General features: G+C 48.5%; 1 protein-coding gene across 1 annotated transcript; it reads left to right on the top strand.

Moving 5' to 3' along the window:
* The first annotated feature begins 223 nt into the window (after positions 1–223).
* LOC125940860 (uncharacterized) lies at positions 224–23,791 on the top strand. Its single transcript, XM_049657485.1, has 10 exons — positions 224–321; positions 6,736–6,883; positions 13,340–13,437; positions 14,473–14,562; positions 16,068–16,163; positions 16,703–16,962; positions 20,923–21,146; positions 22,149–22,288; positions 22,412–22,534; positions 23,687–23,791. Exons 2-10 carry the CDS (start codon positions 6,742–6,744, stop codon positions 23,789–23,791), a joined length of 1,278 nt encoding a protein of 425 aa, XP_049513442.1. The 5' UTR covers positions 224–321; positions 6,736–6,741.
* The last annotated feature ends 12 nt before the right edge of the window (positions 23,792–23,803 follow it).

Genomic DNA, 23,803 nt, shown 5'->3' with positions numbered 1-23,803 from the left:
GGGTTAAACAAAAGCGGGGGTTAAGTCGGCCTCAGGGGGGGGTTCCAACCCCTGAATCCCCCCCCGTCGGTGCGCCACTGCTCCTCGCTCAGCATACGCCCCCCCCCCCCCCCCCCCCCCTTTCCTCACCTTCCCCTCCACTTCTGGTGGACTTGTCATTTTGCTATCCTAGAACTGGTACCTGTTTTACACTATGACCGTTCAGCCCTTCTGACGGGTTGCTTTTGCCAATTTCTTTTGGGCAGGGCGTTGCAGGAGAGACTGAGGAGGCGCAGAAGGGCGTTCGCGTCCAGGGACATCGGAAATGACGAACCCAGAGAGGTACGTTATAAGGAAGGGAGCGGCCATTCAATGCCCCGCTAAAACGAAGCCATGCTCACGTGCCCTTTATACTCGGGTCTTTTTGCGTAGTAAAAAAAAAAAAAAGTAGTAAAAGTTGGATGGTTGAGCTGTTTGAATATGTGTATTTCTGGCTACCCCTGCTTACAAGTGCAACGCGCGCAGTGGCCCCGTAACTTTAGACAGAAACTGTCCGCCTTCATGGAGGAAGGAAGGAAACTATAAAAGGAAACATGACATCACGCAGACGATTTCGTAAGCTAACTCTCCATGAAGCCGCGTGCTTTCTTTGTCTTTATCGTGCCTCCAAAAGTGGGACCAACACGTTACCTCTGAGTCTCGGAGGCGCTCGGCGGACCCATGACCTCAGAGACTGCTAGCGGTGGCAGGTATCGTTCCGGCGATAGAGCTAACATAACCAACTCTGGAGGAAAAGATCCCCATAGCGCCCACATATTGAAATCGGGCACCGCAATGGCGCTGTGATGGTGCTACCCTATGCAGGCGCGCAGGCGCAGACGACGAGATGCGATTCAGACGAGGCACGCTATCAACGAGATCCCTATAGTAGGGTGTACTAGAACTATTATTCCACTACACTCTACCTATAGCATCCGTCAGTATGGTAGCGCCATCTACTTAAGACGCCTGCAAACGCAGCCTTTTAGAAACCGTAAATTTTGCATCGAAATGTTCTAAATAGCCATTTGATCTTTCTGAATATATATATATATATATATATATATATATATATATATATATATATATATATATATATACGGAATGAATTTCAAACGTTGTCCGTGCCTACGTGCTTCGTGTAAGTGCTTGCTTTTGCGTAGTATTTTGAATATTTTTAGGGCTACAAAATTGAGTCGTAGCAACCTGGCGGCGCCTTCGCGGTTCCCGCTTTTTTTCGCCCAGCTTTTCCTCTAGAGTTAGTGTACTAACTCTATGGCTCCGGCCGTCCCATTCGCACGGAGAGAGCGCAAGCAACGTAAGTTCAGTGGTGGGCGTGGCCAGCTTCTTCTCCGAACCGCGGCGCTCGCAACCGACGCTTTTTCGTACGTCGAGGAGGCTTTCGGGCATAGAGTTTCATACAATTACTAGAGGGAGCTGTGGGGCGCTAGTGTCCACGGAAGCTGCAAGCGGGGCAGTTCATGGATTTGTCTAAACTTCGTCCTTCTGGCTTTAAAATGGCTTCGTGACTTTGCAAAGCGATCATTTTTTAAAGAAATCACCGCGTTACAAATAATTAAGTACACATTACTAAAATTGTCCGACGGCAGGATTCGAGCTAACACGGGACCTCTAGCCCGGAAGCCCGATATTGAAACCATTACGCCATGGAAGCATGGACAAGAGGAAATACTGCAATTAGCAGCGATTATGCGTGCTTGCAGAGTTTTATAACCTTCTGTATATAAAAAAAAGTAAATTGCTTTGATATCTAGGTAAATTTAGGCCCAGATAAAGCGTATGATAAACAAAACCACAGGAGTGTCTGAATCCACAAGCACGAAGATAAGACAAATCCATGTACTGCCCAACATCACCATGGCGACTGAACCATCGAAGCGCCAGATTACCCTCTAGCGATTATTGTAGGAAACTCTGTGCTTTCGGGTGCTCCGGCACAGTTGCTGCGGCTTGGATGAGGCGACAAAAAAAAAAAAAATAAAAAAATGTTTTGCGCTGGTAAATAAGAGTTCTTACTGATTTGGAAATGACGGCTGAAGGTACGCAAAACAAAGTGCGTGCCGGCGCCTATTTATTCTCAAATTCCCGTTTATTCTTTTATTTCTGCACACACACTACCACTAGCTACGTTCATGTGGGCATGCAGAAGTGGAATATGTCTGCAAAAGAGTTCGTCGTGTGCCGGAAACGCACCATACGTCAAATTTTGAGGTTATTTGTATGTTGATCATTTTCTGAGCTGGTTTTAAAAGCAGTGAACGAGTCATCTGCTTGTGTCGTCCCTTGCTTTCGTCTGTGCATTTCGCCGTCGTGATAGGGCGTGAAGTAAGCGAGACGTAACATGATCCGCCCAAAGAGACATGTCGCAATCGTTCGAGTGCTTAGATGTTAAAAAAACAAGAACTTCATAATGGGGTTTTAGGTGCCAAAACCACGATCTGATTATGAGGCACGCCGTAGTGGAGGACTCCGGAATAATTTGGAGCACCTGGGGTTCTTTAACGTGCACCTAAATCTAAGTACAGCGGTGAGCACTGTTAGGGTGAACACGCGAGCGCGTGGCCGACGGCACTGTCAGCGCCCCGTTACGGTCATCACTGGAAACATTGCGCATGCGCATCACGCCTTCCGCGAAATAATTGTTCCACCGCGCGCATGACGTCATGAATGCACTTGTTCGTCGTCTGCTAGTCGCATTTTTGTTTTCTAAGCCCATGCATCCTGCATTTTAAGATTTCTTTAAACATCTGTGCTTGAACAGAACAAGACAAAAAAACTTGTATATCTATGGGGGCGTGTCTATTCGTTCCCTTCAAAGTTGTTGTGCATGCAACGCCGTATATAAAACAACCAAACATCTTTCGCAGCCGTTCATTCTGTCGCCAGATCGTATTATGGCTAGGGTTCCCGATGATGAACGGCGCTCAATTGTCGATCTTTCCCTGAAAGGTTATTCCCAGCGGTATATTGGCGCTTTAGATAATAGGCCCCTGAAGACTGTGAACAGGATAATTCAAGCCTACAAGTATGAAGGTCGCATTCAGGATGCACCCCGCGCGCCCCGCCCTAAAGCTACCACAGACGATGAAGACGCCCTCATAGTTGCAGCTGCTGTTCGTAACCCTTTCTTGCCAGCCCCAGCAATACGCGAGGACTTGGACGTTTCGGACACCACTGTTCGACGTCGCCTGCGTACTGCGGGCCTTCGCAGTCGCGTCGCAGCGCAGAAGCCACTACTAACGGCGGCAAACAAGGACGCACGACGGCAGTTCGCTGAGCTGCACGAAGCATGGACATCAGAAGAGTGGGGTCGCGTCATCTTTTCGGATGAGTCGACGTTTTCGACGCGACAAGACCAAAGATTGCGTGTTTGGAGACTACCAGGCACACGGTGAGGCAAACTTCCTGCTTTGAAAAGCAATTGTTTTAGTTACCGTCACAATGCCACGCAGGAACGACCCGGACAACGTGCAAGGTGTTTCTGCCAGTGGGAGATCGAGTGTGAACGTGTGGGGTGCTGTTTCAAGATATTGTTTAGGGCCCCTGCAACGTATACGTGGACACTTATCGTCGGAACAATACTGCAACATTTTGAACAATGTGCTGTTGCCATATGCGAGCAGTTTATTCCCAGACGGTGATTACCTGTTCCAACAGGACCGGTCACCGATACACACGGCGCGGGCTGTCAAGGAGTTCCAGGCGGAGCAGCACATGCAGCTACTGGAATTGCCTCCGAAAGGAGCGGACCTGAATGTGATAGAAAACGTGTGGGGCCGTCTGAAAGCTTCTTTGGCAAGGAAGCCCCTTTATTCCGCGACTTCGGACCAGTTGTGGGCGCAAGCCAGCAACGAGTGGGAAAGGCTGAAAGCCGATCGGGAATATGTTCGATCACTTTACGACTCGTTACCGTCCAGAATAGCTGCAGTCGTGGCTGTAAGTGGTCACATGACTCGCTATTAGATTTGCTCATGTTTTTATATTTGTTTTCATGGTCTTGTTTAACTTGAATTGCAAAAGTGCAATTTTCTTGAATAAAAAGTTTAATAATTATCCCTCTTACACTCACTTTTTTCCTTCACGCGCCAATCTTCAGTCCAGATGGACCTTGAAATGCAGAAGGTATCAGCTCAGCGAACAAAAAATGCGGCTAGCAGACGACGAACAAGCGTATCGATGACGTGATGCGCGCGGTGGAAAGAGTGTTTCGCAAAGCACATGCTGCGCATGTGCAATGTTTCCAACGATGGCTGTTACGCGGCGCTGATAGTGCCGTCGGCCACGCGCTCGCGTGTTCACCCTAACAGTGCTCACCGCTGTACATGGGTGTTTTCGCATTTCGCCCCCATTGAAATGCGGCCGCCGTGGCCGGGATTCGATCCCGCGACCTCGTGCTTAGCAGCCCAACACTATTGCCGCTAAGCAACCACGGCGGGTATGCTTAGATTTAGGTGCTTGATAGAGGACCACAGGTGGTTAAAACTAATCCGGAGTCCTGCACTACGGCGTGCCTCACAATCATATCGTCTTTCTGGCACGTACACCACAGAATTTATTTATTTAAGTTTTGTGAGCCGGGATTCGATCGCCACAGTAATGCTTCGTCGTGCTAAGTAGACAACTGTAATGGCTTTGACATTTGATTATGAAATGTTGAACCATGTTTACTGATAAGAACCAGTGTTGTGTGTATTGACATGCATCAGCTAACAAGCGAAAGCATTCAAAAATAATCTAGGAAACATATTGTGCTTATCTATGTACTTAGTGTTGGCTTTGTTTGCAAATGGAAAAAGAAAAGCTTACTCGACAGATTAAGTATGCCAGTCCAAAGGCAAATAATTATTCAAGGTGTAGTGTCACTGAAATGTGCAAACACACAAGGAACCTTTCATCTAAGACGCGGCAAACTTTAAAATTCTTTTGCGGATTAAAGGAAACATGCGTGTTATGCTGCGTGCCGCAGTCGCAAGGTTCGCGAGAAATTGTGCGCGGAGCGTGAAATGATAAATCATGTAATTATTTACTCGTTATTAGTGCATGTACCTGTCACCCAAGCAGGCATTACCATAGCTATAAACAGTAATGACTAAAATGTTAATAGCACTGAACAGAAAAATACTAGTCGCTTTTCCGCTTACGTGTCTGCTTACGGCACGTGTATATTATTAATTTTTTTTTCAAAATATATTTATTGATGAATACCTTAAAAGCAGCCAGGAACGCATTGGCTAAAGGGGCAACTTCGGTCACTTCGGTTACATCAACGTGAAACAAGCGTTATCAAAAAAATTAAAAGAATCAACGCAACAAAATTATTATTCGCGCATGTGCACCGCAAAAGCACGCAACGTCAATACAACCAATGCAGGAAAGTACAATGGCAGTGAAAACTAAAGACATAAATAATTACGCTGAGGAAGACGCTATGGTAATCAGTGCACGAAGATCATTGCACTGCAGAGTTGGCGTACAGAAGCGCAAATACCCATAGCAGTTGCTGATTTACTGTAATGCAAAGTGCAAAAAAAAAAAATCACGCGCCATTTCACTGCTGTGAATGTGGATTATCAGTGAGGCAGTTTAGCCCATGACATAGAGGTGACACAGAATTTAGATCAAAAGTGTGAGCAAATTTTATTTCTCTTGAGCGGTGACGGCGGTCATCCCGAAGGAAGACACACGCACACACTTTTATTTTGATCGGCGGTCTTGATCGGCGGCATACATTGGATGGATGGATGGATGGATGCTATGAGCGTCTCCTCTGAAACGGGGTGGTGGGTTGTGCCACCAAACTCTTGTTATCATTTTGCCTAATGTCCTATCTATATTAAAAAAAATACAGATACAAAGAATTACCAGCTTAAAACATTTTGAACCATTACTGGGAACTCAAGTTTTTGTACGTCTGCGTTGTTTGTAGTCTCCCTACTTTTCTGCCACCAAACCTCCAATCGCCAGTTACTAATCTCTATTGCGGACACGTTTACTTTCCCCGTGCTATCCCTAAACCCAAGGGCTTCAAGGAGGCCAGAGGAGCCTAAACTAGTAGCTGGGTAGATATCTTCATCATCATCATCAGCCTATATTTATGTCCACTGTAGGACGACTGCAGTGGAGATAAAGCGCTAGATGCATGACAGAAGACGAACAGGGGGGGGGCTAGGGGAGAAGTGAGGAAGAGGAAGAAGTGAGATTAAATGGCGGACGACACCCGTCCCACTGAGATTGTCTTTTCTATAGCCGTTCTAGTTAGGAACGCTACATTTTGGCGCAGTCGACAGGATATGCTTTTGTAACTTGGGTGGTTTCTGTAACGTAGGCTTTTGTCTTCGTTGCAACGTACGAATGCGGCAGCCACACAACTTCATAGGTCTAACGTCTATAGATCTAACGTTTATAGACAGAAAGTATCTATAAACACTGACGGCCGCACGTTGCTGTCGCATTCGTTGCCTTTCCGGAAGGGCACGAGCTGAGTGCGGCGGCGGAAAACACTAAAACCTAACGTCAGATGATCACTTGCTGGGCCGACTTTCTTCGAATTCAATTTCGTCATGTGATGCTCCGTCCTAGTTTCTTGCATTCATCCGTGGTACCACGTCACCTATGAAACGCTCCTAGCTTTTCCTTCCATGTCCTGACCAACAGTATGCTCTAACCGTCGCGCGATCGGCTTGGTTGCTTTCGTAGAGCGTCATGCAGTACGACAACGAGGCCTTCACGGACGATGACAAAAGCGAGGATCGTCCGGCCGCGTCCCCATCGGTGTCTCCGTCATCGGCGAGACCATCGCCTCGTCTTCTGCCACCGCTTCGGGAACGGGTCGCCGAAACCTCAGGTGCTGGGGAGGACTTACCCATTTTTCAAGTTTCCACTTGTTTCTCTAGCTAAACGTTTTAAAACGTTTTTAAACTAATTAAACTAAAAAAAGAGATTCAACTTTGGCCACCCTGCTTATCGGTGTCGAAGCCGTCGGGTCTCGCTAATTTCGACTAGTTTTGAGCGCTCAACTAGCCTCGAACCAGGAGCAACTTAATTTAAGGCCAGACCACACGCACGCTTGCCAAGCGCGCGCTCACTCCTGGGGCCGTATTCTGAAACGTTCGCCTAGGCGAAATTTCTTTTTTCGCTTTCAGGCGTACGCTGATTGGCTGTTTTAGCAAAATTGGATGAGCTGATTGGGTGGTTGAACCGACGTCATTAAATTTTGCTCAACCAGCCAATCAGCGCGCACGCTGATTTCGCCTAGGCGAAATTTCGCCTAGGCGAACGTTTCAGAATACGGCCCCTGGTTAGACGCTTTGGCAGACTTCGCTTCGTATTAAGCTATTCATAGCGCTTCAAAATGCGCAAGTTGGATGTGGCTACTGCCCGTCGGTCAAGCTGGTGCAGGACAAAGCCGGTCCGCACCGCGTAGCACGGCCAGACTGAAGCATGAGTGCGAGCGTGCACTCAAGCCCTGTCGTGCACAAAGTAAACGTAGGTAGCTGCGGTCTGCTCCGTAGCGTAGACAGCGCGACCACCGCGGGGTGCCGCGACGAGTCTGCTGGCTGAGCGCACTGCAGCTCGCTGAGGACAATCTCGTGTGACGCGTCGTAGGCGCCAAAATCGGAAGTAGTGGCGTCTACGTCAACACGTAGAATCAAATTGGAACTGCGCGCCACGGTGACGTTCAGTAGGCGGCACGTTGTGGGCACACCTCGTTCCGCTGTAGCCTTCGCAGTGGAAATCATTGAAGAAGGAGCAGGAGCACCGCGAACGGTATGCTTGATTGCCAATAACTCCGCTTCTGCTGAACGCATTGAAAAACTTCTTGCGACAAAGTATTTCTGAAATAGTCTATTTTAATTTCAAATGCATTTCTGGACTTCGATAAAAATGGTTCACGGCTTCTTTAAAGAAGAGAAGACACGTAAGATAGATAGATAGATAGATAGATAGATAGATAGATAGATAGATAGATAGATAGATAGATAGATAGATAGATAGATAGATAGATAGATAGATAGATAGATAGATATGTCGGAGCTAACACGAGAAAGATCCAGCCCTGACAGCGTTGAGTTTTCGAACTGGTATTTTTATTCTCGCTCTGCGCCTGCCGCGCGTTCCAATGCCAACTTCGTCTTCCTTGACGGGCGCTGCATGCTGAGGCGCTACAGGGCTCCCCCCCCGTAGAGCGTGAGCCACAGGAGTCGCCCAGTGAACGTGCTTGGATGTGGAAGTCCAGACTTGAGATGGAAGCTCCGCGGACGCGAGAGCGGCAATGTATGCAGGTTTTAGTCGATCGGCAGCCACGACGTCTTCACGGCCGTTGATGTCCAGCGTGAACGTTTTAGGTGTACGATGGAGGACGCGAAATGGGCCATCATAGGCCGGTGTGAGTGGTGGCCGTATTTGGTCACGCCGAACGAAAACGTGACTGCAGTCATGCAGATCCTGGCTGACGAAGACAGATTGGGGGTGTCGGTCGGCAGGAATTACAGGAGCAACGTCGTGAAACGTGGTGCGCAGCTCTCGAATGTACGTAGCGGCATCATGAGTGGAAGGGGGCGACGACGGCTCAAAGAATTCACCTGGAAGACGCAGAGACACGCCATAGACTAGTTCAGCTGACGAGCAGCCGAGATCCGTCTTCAATGCTGATCGGATGCCCAGAAGCACGAAGGGGAGGTGATCAAGCCAACGTTCTCTTGGCTGGTGAGCAGTGAGGGCAGCTTTCAGTTGTCGATGAAGCCGTTCGACCATGCCATTGGCTGAAGGATGGTAGGCAGTCGTGTGGATGTGTCGAATGCCCAAGATATTGGCAAGTGCGGTGAAAAGGGCCGATTGAAATTGACGACCGCGATCAGTGGTGACGACAGAAGGGCATCCAAAGCGTGATACCCAGCCGTTTGTGAAAGCCTTGGCCACAGTCGGTGCTGTAATGTCGGAAACGGGAAACGCTTCCGGCCATCTGGTGAAGCGATCCACACATGTCAGTAGGTAACAGGCCCCTTGTGATGGTGGAAGAGGGCCGACGATGTCGAGATGGACGTGGGAAAACCTTGCGTCGGGAGGCCGATGGTGCAGTGACCGTGTGACGGTGAATTTTAACACGCTGGCACTGAAGGCAGGTTCGCGCCCAGCGTCGGACGTCAGCATTGATACTTGGCCAAAGGAAACGAGATGTGACTAGCTTCTGGGTCGCACGAATACCCGGATGGCTCATGTTGTGCAATTGATCAAAAATTGCACGATGAAACGCTTTAGGCACGAAGGGCCGAGGAACACCAGTAGACGTTTCGCACGTTATTAATGAGGTAGAAAATGGAAGTAGGCACTCCGTGAAAGATAGAGACGTGGATGAAGAGCGAAGACTATGTAGCTCAGGATCGTTGCTCTGGGCAGCTGCTAGCTCTTCCATGTCTAGTGGTGGCTGGGTCGACAAGGCATCGATGCGTGAGAGTGCATCAGCGGCGGCATTTTCCGACCCGTGTACGTGTCTGAGATCCACGGTGAATTCGGAGATAAAGCATAGTTGACGGATCTCCCTTGCAGTGTAATTGCTGTGATTGCGATGGAAGGCAAACGTCAGGGGCTTGTGGTCTGTAACGACGTAAAAGTCCCGGCCCTCCAGTAAATGGCGGAAATGCTTGATGGCGAGGTACACAGCAAGGAGTTCTCGGGCAAATGTACTGTATTTTACTTCCGTTGGTTTGAGTTTTTGCGAGAAGAATCCAAGGGGCTGCCAACCTGATGCGTGCTGCTCGAGAACAGCGCCAACTGCTACACTCGATGCATCGGTGATGAGACGAATTGGGGCATCAGGAACGGGATGTATGAGCATGGTGGCGTCTGCCAGAGCCTTTTTGGCAGTGGCGAAGGCAGATGCGGCGTCGTCGGTCCATTCCAGTGGCGCAGCCGGGTCTTTTTTTATAGCTAATAGGTCGGTTAAGGGCTTTAGGAAAGTGGCACACTTAGGAAGAAAGCGGCGATGGAAGTTTAGTAGGCCCAGGAATTCTCGGAGTCGTTTCATTGATGTCGGGGGTGGAAAGTCTTGGATAGCCTTCACTTTGCTGGCGAGCGGTTGTATACCCTGTGGAGTGACAAGGTGGCCTAAGAACTCGATTGTAGCGACGCCGAAGACGCACTTATTGGGATTTATGACGAGGCCGTAATCGTCCAGACGGTGAAACAGGGTGCGCAGGTGGTATTCATGCTCAGGGCCCGATGAGCTTGCTACCAGGAGGTCATCAAGGTAGGCAAATACGAAATCGAGACCTCGCGTGACCTCGTTGATAGTGCGCTGAAAAGTCTGTGCTGCGTTGCGCAGTCCAAAAGGCATCCTTACATATTCGAACAAGCCAAATGGGGTGATGATGGCCGTCTTCGGAATGTCAGCGGGTTCTACAGGAATCTGATGGTAAGCCTTCACTAAGTCAATCTTAGAGAAGATCGTGCACCCAGCCAAATTTGATGTGAAATCCTGTATGTGAGGAAGTGGGTAGCGGTCTGGTAAGGTGTGGGCATTGAGAGCGCGGTAATCCCCACATGGTCTCCAGTCGCCAGGATCTTTCTTCGGGACCATGTGGAGTGGCGATGCCCAGTTGCTGGAGGAAGGCCGCACAATGCCAAGTTCAAGCATGTGCTCAAACTCACGGCGGGCGATGGTGAGGCGTTCTCCAGAAAGTCGACGAGGCCGTGTAAAAACGGGAGGTCCAGTGGTCACAATGTGGTGAGTGACGGAATGCTTCACCGGTGACTCTCTGGTGTGCGGCTTCGTGAGGTTGGGGAAGCCAGCGAGAATTTTTGCATACGGCGAAGCAGGTGTGAGAGCTCGAAGGCTCGTTGACGAGGAAGTGCAGGGTATACCGTTGATGGATAGGCGCGTGTTGAGATCGATGAGGCGATGAGCATGCATGTCCACAGCAAGGTTGAAAAAACTGAGGAAGTCAGCTCCAAGAACAGCTTGCGAGACGTCAGCGAGGATGAAAATCCAGCGGAACGTACGGCGTAGTCCAAAGTCAAGTGTAAGAGAGCGTTGGCCGTATGTGGGAATGGCGGAGTTGTTGATCGCTTGGAGTGGGCAGGTCTGTTCGTTGCGACGGCGATCTGCACAGGAGGCCGGTATGACGCTAACCTGGGCTCCTGTGTCGACGAGGAAGCAAGCGCCAGTGATCTTATCGGAAACATAGAAAAGGCGGCATGACGTTCTACCAGGACCACTCGCCGCTGTCAGTGGCCGGTCGTCGCATTTCCCGACCAGGAGCACGGGCGAGTGCACTTGCGTGCAGAGGCCCCAAATCGGCGGTGGTACCAGCACATGGTCGAGGACGAGTCGTCCCGTGGCGCGTCGGTTGTCTGAAGTCCCGGAGAGCGTGGAGACGTCGAGAAGCGACTGTGGAACTGGAACCTGGATGCCGATCGGCGATGCGCAGGTACGCAGTCATCGAGACGTCTGACAATGGCGTCCAAACGGTTGTCGATGCTCGCGAGCGCGGGGTCTGCAGCGGTGGCCGGTGGCGACGTGGTCATGGCGTTGAGGCTATGTGCCCGCGAGTAGTCTGCCACTCGATCAGCCATTTCAGCGAGCGTGTCTACTGGGACATCTCCTGCAGCGACGAGGACCGGGACCATGCTCTGCGGTAAGCGCTGAAGGAACAACTCACGCAAAAGCTTCTCCTCTTGAGAGGCGGAGGTCCCGCCAATGAGCTGGCGCATGTGTCGCAGGAGCTGGGATGGGCGACGCTCACCGAGCTCTGTGGCCGTGATGAGCTGTTGGAGTCTGCTGTGTTCAGACTCGGACTTGCGGGAAATGATAGCTTCCTTCAACGTGTCGTAGGGATGGCTCGGGTGCGGCTAAGCGAAAATATCTGTGAAGTCTTCGGCTACGTCCGGAGGTAAGGAGGACACCAGATGCCAGTACCTGGTCTGTTGGCTGGTGATTTGCCGTAGACGGAAGTACGCCTCGACCTGCAGTAACCATGTGCAGGGGTTGTTTGGCCAAAATGGTGGCAGGTTGACGTGTTGGATCGCAGCCACCGCAGCACTGTTAGGTCTGGCGTCTTCTTGGGCGTCAGGACCGGTAGGCTGGGTGGAAGAGCCGGCGGGATCCATGCGGGATGGTTGGGGTTGCGTGTTCATTATCGGGTCACCATTAACTGTCGGAGCTAACACGAGAAAGATCCAGCCCTGACAGCGTTGAGTTTTCGAACTGGTATTTTTATTCTCGCTCTGCGCCTGCCGCGCGTTCCAATGCCAACTTCGTCTTCCTTGACGGGCGCCGCATGCTGAGGCGCTACAGATAGATAGATAGATAGATAGATAGATAGATAGATAGATAGATAGATAGATAGATAGATAGATAGATAGATAAAAGACAGGGAGATTATTGTTTGGGGTGAAGATAAGCCCTAAAGGGTGCAAAATTTTCTTGTTGATTAGGTTCCCGGGGGTTATTTAATTCTTGTATCTACGATGTCGACGTAGCAGCTCGCCCACCTCGCTTTTTTGATCAAGTTCTTCGATAATTTTAGCTTGGCCCAAACACCCTCTGCCGTTTAAGGAATGCGGAACTCCTGAAGACACAGACGTCACGATTATGATGTTGATTTCTAATGACCTCCTCTTTGGGACAGGGTGGCGACAGTCACCTAAACTGGAGCTATGTGATAGGGTCAGCAGCAGCAGCGCTGGTGGTGCCATTTTGAGACGTTTAATTCATCGAGAACGCATAAAGCATGACCTCCAAGATTCGGCCCAATCTTGGAGGCCATTCATAAAGCTATTACTGCGATACTGTATGGCGGGCGGGTCGTGTCGGAAGACGAGCTTAGCAATCCCGATCCGACCGCGTTTACATGCATCTTGGTATCTGCGCGCGTCGGGCGAGTTGCAAGCGAGTTGACACAACTAGCCTCGACACTCGCTCGACCCGAAACGCTAACGTTTACATAAACCCAACGAACGGATTTCTGCTCGACAGACTGACTCGTCTCGACTTTATCGGGTTAATGTAAGCCTAGCTTTAGCTGATGACGTAAATGTGTCGGCAATAACCTAATAATTAATGTGCAGTGGCCTTTTTTTCTTTGGCGAAAACAGCATGAAACACAAAAGACTGTCTCAATGTTTCATGGTTCAGCGGACCACGAGCAAAGCACTGCAAGACGCCCGTACCGGCGCTGTTGCCGTAGTTCACGTCTCCGGTGTTCCGTAATTCCGTGAACAGCAATGCACGCATGGACAAGCCAGTACACTCTGTTATAAAGCGTGATGTGTTCCAAGCTTTTTGTTTTGTTGCGCTTTCCAGATGCAGATCTCAGCTCCGGGAGCCAGACTCCAAGTTCCGTCGCCAGTTCGAAGGTCAACGCTGCGGACAGAGACCGCAGGCGTCGAAGGCCATCCGAGGTTGGTGCGCAATGCCCCACAACTTCGCTTGACCGCTCAGGCAACGTTTTTAACGCGAGAGCGTTAAGGGAGCCGTGTCGCAAAAAAATCCGGTGTCGGCGCCGACCGTCGTTTGGCGAAAAATCGGTCCGAACCACAACCACGCAGGCCCTCCGTAAACACTAAATACTTCTTTTACCACCAAAATTGCTCACAATTTTGTCTTACATTCTTTAGAAAGTTATTACTCTGCATTTTGAGAACGACAGCCCACAAATGCCACGAAACAAAACACCGACAGTGCATGCCTTTTATGTTAAATCTTCTCAGACTGAAATATTAAAAGTGCGAAACAATAACAGAAGGTCGTCCCATGCAAGAGGCCGCGTTTCTACTAGAAAGCGCGCCTTCGTGCATAGCGTTCTGCGCCAGCGTTTCTAGGCAAACATTGCGGTTACATAAGCTGCAGTTGCCGGGAAGCGTGAGACAGGGATCTTTGAATGCTATCATTGAATGCTTTCGGTAACATCAGACTTAAATACCATACAGATCTACGCAAGACATCTCAGGATTCCATCTAGGGCGCACACCTCGACCACGTGAATAGTCTGGAATTTATAGAGGCGAGGAAAGTAGCTACATCTCTTTATCCAACATATATCAATGGATGGGTGACTCACACAATCTTCTTTTCGTTGTGAAATGTAAAACGCCCCCACGATTACCCTCGGTGTTTTATTACAATGTTTGAAAAGAATGGCTGTGTTGTCTAAGCAGGGTGTGCTTGTGTTTTGTCATCTTGCTGTCCTTTTGTTTGTGTATGCGCTGTAAGTCATGAGTGCACGAGCACTCGTTACAATGCACAGCCAAATGTGTGCAAGGGCGTCCTTTTAAAGTACACGTGCGTTCACTTAATCTTGCATTAACACATCTGCCGGTTTGTCCGACGTACAACGTGTCTTTTTCCAGGTTTGTTTAGCGCGAAATTTCACGATGAATCAATTCCAACTGGGCCGGCTCGCAGTGATGCTTCTAAATTGGATTTCGCACGTGCAGACTCGCAGGCCCTGGGAGGGTCAGTCGAGAGCGACGCCTTCAAGGTTGGTGCCGCCGACGCCGCTTCCTCGCAAGGGGCGAATTCAACAGGTGAGAGGGGCTATTGATACGTACAAGCCGCCGCGTTTATCGATGGGGGCAGCATTGCGCAGGTGTCACGATTCCATCTGCGCTGCTGTTTCCTTGAACGAATAGGACTAACGGTAGCCTGCAACTGTTTACGATTTCATCTTTGCTATTGTTTGTTACAGCTGGATTCACACGAAGTATACCGAATCGCTTATTGTGTCGAAATTTCCTTGCTCGGAATCCATTGCATAGAATTTGATGAGGCTTGTGGCGTTTTAAAAATAGAAACAGTTTGACTATACCGACTGCAGGGGGCAGATTTGTGATTTATACCATCAGCCACTCGGCAAGAAATTGTTCGAAATCGCAAAGCCCAGGAAAACCGAAGCGTGAGTCGGCAACCTGGTAACTCAGTAATTAAATATAAAATATATGACAATTTCGCAAACTGCACCTATTTGAGACATATAAAGCGGACAAATTTAATGTATGATATAGTTCTTGGAAATATATCACTAATTCGTAGTAGGGCTTTTCCAACGCTACCGTTGAGATGAAGAAAAGGAAAACGAGAAGGAAATAAATTGAGTTTAGCATTGTAATACCGGTGGGCTGCCCTCTAGCGGGAAAATATGTATACCGTATATAGGGAATGAAAGATGATAGAAGGATACCTGGTATGAAATAAAAGGAAATAGAGAGAAAATGTCCGCGCACAACGCGATGCAGCGCAGGAACAGAACAGCACAATCTGTATGCCCTCAGAAACCGCAGCAACGCGTTTGAAGCCTTCTGTGCTGAGGGTGGTCTGGGCCTGTGCTCCAGGATACACCCCTCCAATAAGGGGCTATCGTCCAGTCTGTCTAGCGCAGTCGAGCGTTGGTATGTAATATATTCCAGTGAGTGGTTTATCCTCCCGAGACCCGAACACAACTGTGTGATGCAACCGCTCTTCAAAGTAACTTTTCTTGTCCTCTGTTATGAATTCGAAAACAATTCTTAGAATTGAAATACCACGGTTAGATGCCAAAAACCGCGTCTTCATGTACGTGAACATCTCCTCATATCCTCATGTTTGCTGTGGTAAAAACTGCATTTCATTGCTTAGACGCAGAGATGGAAATGGAGCTATGTGTAATACATAGCAATGTTGCTGCCGCGTCCGTAATTTTCACGTAGTCTCAGTGACTTCGAAACACACCTTAAATTTGCTTTCGGCCGTCTGGGACGACACAGATATCTAGATCAATTGAGTGTCAAATTCCTCGAAAGCGGATGAAAAGACTTAGGAGTAAACCACTTCTTTCCAGTTACACATGCACCGTACTTAATGAATATTTTGCGTAATCAGTTCCGAATGAATTTATAAGAAATGTAAAAGTCAATGTGCAATGCATTGTGCAAGAGGTCTTAGGAGGCTATTGCACAGCCGAATGCGTACGTAAATAACGTCGACACAGAGACGCAACGTTGCACAGGCCACCAGAGTATCAGTATCTTAAGTTCTGTGCATTTCGTTCTCGCAGGCTGATGTTGAGGAAGAAGTGATCGAGAAAGCCCTGAGGAAGCGCCGAGAGGCGCTCGCGAGATGGAAAACCAGCGCCACGTCTGCTCTTCGCCAGGTAAGTCACACGCTTAAGCATGTCGCAGTGTTAAAGTTTTGAAAAAGTATACCAACATGACATTTCCGACTTTTTCATTTTTTTTCACGTTAAATGAAGGTCCTGGACCTGGAAACCTCAGATAAAATACTGGGAAGCTTCAGAGCGCCCCAAATAATTCACTATACCACTTTTTTTTTTTCTACGAACCAGTTTCGGTTTTTTTTCTTTCTCAGGGAATGTATATGTGTCGTGACGTCATGAAACAGAAAATGGTCACGTGGCAGCAGGGCGCCGCGACGTTTTGGCACTCGCTCCGGCTCGCTAAGGTGGTCTACCCCGATGCTACGTTGGGCAGACAGACGCAGTACGATGGGCGAACAGTAGCGTCGTAGCAGACGACCGACTTATACGTCTGATCCCGGTATTCCATAAACGGTTACTGACGATCGAGCTGAGGCTATCTAACGGGAGCGAGTGTCTCTGGTGCCGAGACACGTGACGATCACACGACGGGACGCAGTACGAGACACACGACGTTCTTTTTTTCTTGTCGTCAGTCCGCAGAGTTAGCCGAGAAGACGCTGGTCGAAGAGGCGACGGAGTTTCTCACCCGGAAATGGACCAAGGAAGTGCCTCCCGGCAGCGCCGAGCAGAAGGATAAGGAAGTCGAGGAAGCTCGCCGGTCTTCCGCCGTCGACGGCGGAGAAATCGCGTCCGAAGGCGCAACACCTGACGTCAACGAGCCTGCGGCCGAAGCGGAAGAAGACGGCAAGTGTAATAATAACGAAATATTTGAGCGCAGCGTTACCATTCTACTGTTACAGTTACCACTTCGCCCGACTGCGCATGCGCAGGGCACTGCTATTTTTTCAGACGCCGATGAACCTGAGGTAATTACAGGGAGTAACCACAATCCTCAAAATTGTAGACCCTATTATCCTGTAAAGCGTGCACCACCATTTATTAAAAAGTAGTAGGTGAAGCGCACTTTCAAGGAAACAAGAAACATAGGAGAGTTTAGTAGAAATATTTACTCGTGTCATGTTGTCTTATTGATCGTAGAGTAATACTGTAATCATTTACTTTGTGCGTGCTGTTTTGAAAGGCAGAAAGAGAGAAAGCGTTGAGCTAGGAAAGGCAGGGAGCTTAACAGGAAGAGATGCTTCTTGTTTGCTACCCTACAATGGAGAAAGGTCAGCGGAGGGGGAGATGAAAGGAATAGCAAGAAAAAAGAAAAAAAGGTAAACACGCAAGTAAATAGTAGAGGAGGAGACAGGGGGGGGGGGGGGCTACTTTTGAGGTGATGTCAATAGATTTGCGACCCACTGAGGGTCTAATAGATAGATTACTCGAATGTAGGAACTTCAATAGTACCCTGTCTGACTTCTTATGTGACTATGGCAAATTAGCGATGTGTTACAGTCAGACGCAAACAAAAGATGGACAAGAACGAGGACTCGTCGTCGTCTGTGTTTCTTGTGTGTGTCTGTCCTCCACTTTGCGATAAGTTACCAGAGCCAGAATGCAAGACCAACTAACCCAACGGCGAGTCCTAATGTGACGACTGTATAGGCTGTATAGGCTGGCAACTCGGTCGCCCGTGAACGCATTGGCCCGCCTTAACGACCAGCTGCTTTGAAGCAGAAGGATGGAAACGTTTACAGTATGATCAAGTTCTTTTCCCCACTGTGATGAGGTACGGTAAAACTATCTAAAGTATGTAGCGGTACCTGTGTTAACGCTTCGCTGAAGTACAGTAGTAAATTGTGATATTTTACGTCGCACAGCTACAATAAGTTAACAAGAAACTTCCGGTAGAGACGTTTTTATTTGCCATGTTTTCATTGTTTGCAATTACTGAGTTGAAAAAAAAGTCACAGGCCTGCGCGGCATACGCAGCACAGTCACAGCGTAAGCTGGTAGAGCGGCTCAAGAGTAGCTCCAATTTGGGCACCACGCACAACAGGGTCTTCGCGGCAGTCTGTTCGCCTCGTTTTGACGAGAACGATCTGAACTGTCCGCCCGGCGTCGACGGCGAGCTGAGGCTTGTAATGCTCTCTGCACAGCAGTCTGCTGAGCCTGATCAAGCCTTACAACTGCAGCTTGACGTAATAGTTCAGCGGAAATCCGCTAGGTGGAGATAAGTAATTAAAGGGAAACTGAGACATCCACCTGCAGCTTACATGTCGGGCGCGCCGCGTTTGCAGGCACCTTAATTAGAGGGCGCCACCACACTGGCGGAGGCTCGAGTCGTCTCCCCCTGCGTGCTTGTATTAAGGGTATTTCCGCGGCTCGATAGCAAGCACTTGCGTGGCTCAGTGGTAGAGCATCCGGCTCCCACGCAGCGGGCACGGGTTCAATCCCGGCGGGAATCGGGTACTTTTTCGCGTTTCCAGCGATAGCGGTTAAGCGGCGAGAGCCACCGGCGGCGGCATCATTGCGACCCGAAACGGCTATTGGAATGAGCCCATAACAGCTTACGCTGTAAAAAGTTGCAGTGGCTTAGCTCGGCTATGCCAGGATATACGTAGCGTTAGCAAAGGTTCAGCTGATTATTCTTAGCTTTCCTGGTTGTCTAGATTGTCAAGGATTAGCTTGATTGTCATGCTTAGTGCTGCTTCAATGACACACACGCGGTATACGTATTATGTGGCACATGTATATAGCCTTCTTCTGTTCATTCCTCCTACGCTCAACCGCTAATTGCCAGGCAACTACTTCGGGATCCGATGAGTCAAGCTTCTCCGTTCTTCTGCGCTGTTGAGCAGCATTTGCGCTCTCCTTCTCCATGGCTATACCACACTGGCAAACGCCAGTCAGAAGCGCAGCGGCTCCAGCGCAGTGTCAGACGGCGACTGCACAGCGAGCGCGCGCCGGCGCCAGTGCGTCTACCACGGCTACGACGTCACTCCTCTGGAATGCGCAGAACGGCGGCGGTGAGTCGCGCGCGGCGGCGGCGGAGTGCGCGAGAGGTGCCGGCTCCGGTGGCTCCGGTGCGCAAGCCGTGGGACATCACTGATCCTTGCGCATGCGCAGCACGGCTCTTGATGTGCCGCGCGAAATTTAGGGGGGGGGGGAAATGCTTTTGCAGCTAACGCTACAAAAGCATTCCCCCCCGCCCCCCCTAATTTTATTTGCTCCTATGGTGAGTCCTTGCCTGTCTTATTCCAATTCACCGCAGTGCAACATACCTGTAAAAGTGTTAATCGACATGATTGTGCCTGACATGAGATTATTTGGCATAATGTTGTCTGATGTAGAGATGGCGACATTCGTGTGACACAATCTATTTGAACACTGATGAGCCTGAAGTAACTATGGGGACCGACTACAATACTAACAGAAATTGTAGCCCCAGTTTATCCTGTAAAGCGTGCTCCGCCTTTGATTTTAAAGCATTAGGTGAAGCGCACTAGCAAGAAAAGAAATGAGTCCGCTGGGTGTTGACAAAATGGACGCTGATCTGGCGCCCGCCTGTCGTACGTTAATTTATTGAGCTTTTTCCTTTGTGCTTTAAAACTTGCCTTCTTTCTGTAACAGATCTCTTTTCAATTATGTGCTCGCCCAGAACGCGCACTGTCTCGTGATTGGGGCTGCTTGCATAACGATGGGATTAAACGTTGCTATGCTATGAGATCGCGGGGAGAGGCCTTCGTCCTGCAGTGGGCGTAAATATAGGTTGGTGATGATGTGATAAACTCTAAAATACCTTAGAAGATTTATGCAAATCTGAACAACTCGCACGTCAGCGACAGTGAAGCTGCAGAAGGCAGTTCTCACATCCTTCGGAAACTCTAAGGGTCTATTTTGCCACTGGTCGAAATCTACGCAGGTCTTTGCAAACGCCGGTATATCCGGTACTAAATCCGGTACTATATCCGGTTCTATATCCGGTACAATTGTTTCGCTATACCCGAGCCTTGTCACGTGCTTCACTATATCCGGGCTTCTTGCGGAGACCTGCGTTTTTCTTTAAATCATAAATAAGAATAATAATAAAAAAGATTGGGTACAGCACGAACATGCTCAAGAGATGCTAAAATTGATCTAAGCCAGAAAGCATGGACGGAACACCCCCAAAGTGCTTAATTTATATCATTAAATATTTTTATAGGCTTAAGGCCCGAAAGCTTTACAGAGATGAGTGGTAGGATTCATATATACAAGACGAATTCCTGGTTATACAATGTTAGCTAACGATTCGTGAATACAAACAATGTCTTGCATGGAGCTCTTGGTTATACACGGAATTCTTGGTCATTTAATGTTAGCTAATGATTCACGAAAATGAACAGTGACTTGCATGGCAGGGATTCAATTCGGAAGGCGATTCCGGCAAGGAATCGGACGGGAAGGCAATTCCAGTCCTTCAAGTTCCGATCAGCTATGTAAGAATGCAAACCTATGATTACTATTGTTTTCTTGTTTTTATGTCAGTGGTTTGTATATCGCCATACTTCAATATCTAGTATTTTGGCACGCAGTGTTCTTATTCCAGGAATCAATTCTTCGTTACTTTAGCCATGTTTGCATTGTGTGTCACAGTGTATTGTGCTACTGTTCAACAAAGTTGTACAAACGTTTTCACATTCTCTCCTCCGTCCCCTTCCTACTATAATGATCGTGGAGTGAATGCGTGAATATGTAATAAATCAAAATTTAAATAATTATTTTCTGAGAAACAAACTAACAAACTAACTAAACTAAACTAATGTGTGATTGTATGTTGCTCCCGTTTTTTTTTTTCGTTGCTTCTGCTAATTTCCACTCGCCGCAGTTGCGTAATCTTTCAGGCACGCCACGATCTTACTGACAGCGACGCAGTACTCAGAGCCTTGACTGACGTTGAATGCATATTCGATCTTTCGTGTCCCGCCTTAGAGGAGAACCTTCTGACGTCTGACGACTACGTTCCCGACGAGCAGCTCGCATGCAAGATTGTGAAGGCGGAGTACAACCCCAGGGTCGACACCAACCTGCACTTCCCTTCATCCTCGAAAGGTTCGTATTCGATGTAGAGGGATAGGCGAGCGAACGTAAATTTACAATGTTTAAACAATCTGGCAAAGCGTTCCTCATGCAGAGAAATAATTGTGAATCACCCAAAAAAATTTGCATCGTGCTTGAAACTCTCGGCAAGGAATTTCGCACTCGGAAGGAAAACATAAAACTAAAACAGGAATTGAGAACAAGTAGTGGCGTCTGCATGAATGCGACAGCAGTGTCTCTCGTCGCATTCACGTGACCGCGGCTGATGGGAGAGGAAGACGCAAAGCCTGGAAGGGCCACTAAAGAGAAACGATTTATCATTCTAGAATGAAAATAAAGAAGCTTTTTTTCAAAACTCTACTTTCGTGAATTTCTCGGTAAGAGGTTGAATAATGATCACATTTCCGTTTTCAATTTTCGCGCCGGAACCCTCGTGCCTTTACGTCAGAGTTACGTCACGGATTTCAAAGTATTTGCTCGTACTGGCTTATTGTGGCTCAGTAGAAGGTCTTGAAAGATGCCAAGTTCAGCCTCTGGCTCTGTTAGAATACAACACAGTATATGTTTACCTCGACGAAAAATTAACTACGCCTCGGCTGACGCCATAAAAATCTATGACGTCACGGCGATCTGGTGCTGGAGCTTCAAGGCGCCGTCGCCACCCGCTCTTCCTTCTAGCGCCTTTTCTGGTTTACCAAACCTCTTATCACCGCAAGAGTAGCTTTTTTTTCGGTATTGTAGTTGGGTAATTCACTAATACGGCTGAATGAAGTTTTCTCTTTAGTGTCGCTTTAACGCGCCAGCCGGAAGATTACTTGAGGTCGGTCAGTTCGCCTATTGGCTAATTCATATAAACGGCTATAGCGTGTCACATCAAGGAGGAGAGAGAGAAAGCGAGACACCAGGATTGAATTGTGACGACGCGCTATAGAAAATGCGATGTGTTAGCGTCGCGTTCATGTAAATGAAACGAGACTGCAAGTGCGAGCGAAATATTTTTTTTTTCCATTGCAGTGCCTTTTTCCGCAAAATTGGGAGCAGCAGGTGGAAACGAAGACGACTCGGGTGATCGCACCAGGCCGGGTTCGCCGATAAGGAATAACTTACGTCGCTTCGCGATAAACCAGATGGAACACCGGTTGATCAACCAAGGCGTGAGTTGAGAGCTCCGGTGCTGTAGGTACCGCCTCTGATTGACTGCTCTGTCAATAAATTCGTAGCAATCGGCGCTTCGTTTATTCATTGATAACGTAAACCTTTTCTTTTGTGTATTTTAGGAACTGCAATGGTTCAACAGCGAAGGGACTGTTGACACGTCGCCGATTACGGTTAGTGATAAGCCATTCCGCCTTCGGAGTTGCGATGAAGACACGAGGGCTTTCAAGCCGAAATACAGAAAGGCGAGTTCTCTTTATTTTTTTTTTGTTATTCACGGTTCCAAAGTATTATGCACGACGTTGTAGTGACGATCTGTGCAGGTATTGATAAATTTCTTTATGAGGATTTTCCTATCCAGACGCACGTGAAACGTAAAATGCTCCTACAGGCAACTGCTGAGCCAATCTGAATGAAGTTGGTTGCGTTTAGGAGAGGAAATTCAAATTAAGTAAGTCTTCAAGGCAGATTTCTAATTTATGCCCTCGATTTGAATTGAAACAGCAAGTCTACAACTTTTTTAACTCGTTCTGCACCAAAAGCGGGTATCGCAATTCTATTCACGATCTTCGTCATCACGACATTTTATGCCTACCACACAGCGAATTCCTCTCCTCGCGACCTCAAACCACGCCTGTCAGTTGCCTGTTGGGCCAATTGACTCCAGCATATATGGCTGCAAATTTCCTAATATAATTACATTATCTATTTCTCTGCCTTCCTCGACTGCGCTTCCCTTCTCTTGGCAGTGATAAGGAAGTTTTAGAATTGGCGACCCAAGTGGCTTGGGGACCCAAGAAAATTGCGGGCCTGCAAGTGCGCATGCGCTGAACCCAAGCCAGTATTGTGATCTTGCAGTTGCATTGACCCAAGATCCAAAAATCTAATACTATTGCATAGGTCCCCAAGCCGTCTTGGGTCTTAAAACACCGTACTGAATTCGTAATACTAACACAGTGATTACGTTTATGACATTTTATGTTTGCCATTTTTGCTCAAAAATGCGTTCTGTTCGTATTCACTTGCAAGAAAAACTTTTCTTCTTTTATTCTTTCCAGCACCTTTTTATTTTCCCCACTGCGACGTCCCGAGCGCTCGATCCAACGCTATCTGCGTTTGACCCAATTCTCAAACTCTGCTGCTCCTCTAAACCCAAGAGCATGCCTACCCACCGCGGCTTGGGGACCCACAGTCTTGGCTCCCCAATTCTAAGACTCTCTATTATCTAACTTTAATAGATCACCGGTTATCTGCCCCACGCACTGCATCCTTTACCCAACTCCGTTTCTTCAGCTTAGCCTCGGCTAAACCATCAGCTGCCCCCCGTTTGCTCTATAATCCGTCCCTTCTTGGTCTTTAGTATTCCTCTTTAATGCCCCTCACCGTCCTCTGCACAGGCGATGCACTGCGTTCCATACCGGTGCGACTCCGAGCCGGAGCTCGAACTGGAGCTGGACGTGTCCTCGCTGAGGTTTCAGCACCACCCTCTGTTCAGCGCCTGAACACGTGCTGGC

Source organism: Dermacentor silvarum, chromosome 10 (genome assembly GCF_013339745.2).
Source record: "Dermacentor silvarum isolate Dsil-2018 chromosome 10, BIME_Dsil_1.4, whole genome shotgun sequence".
NCBI classification, from domain to species: domain Eukaryota; kingdom Metazoa; phylum Arthropoda; class Arachnida; order Ixodida; family Ixodidae; genus Dermacentor; species Dermacentor silvarum.
Note: the sequence above shows the minus strand (reverse complement) of the source record. Positions and strands in the feature narration are given on the sequence as shown.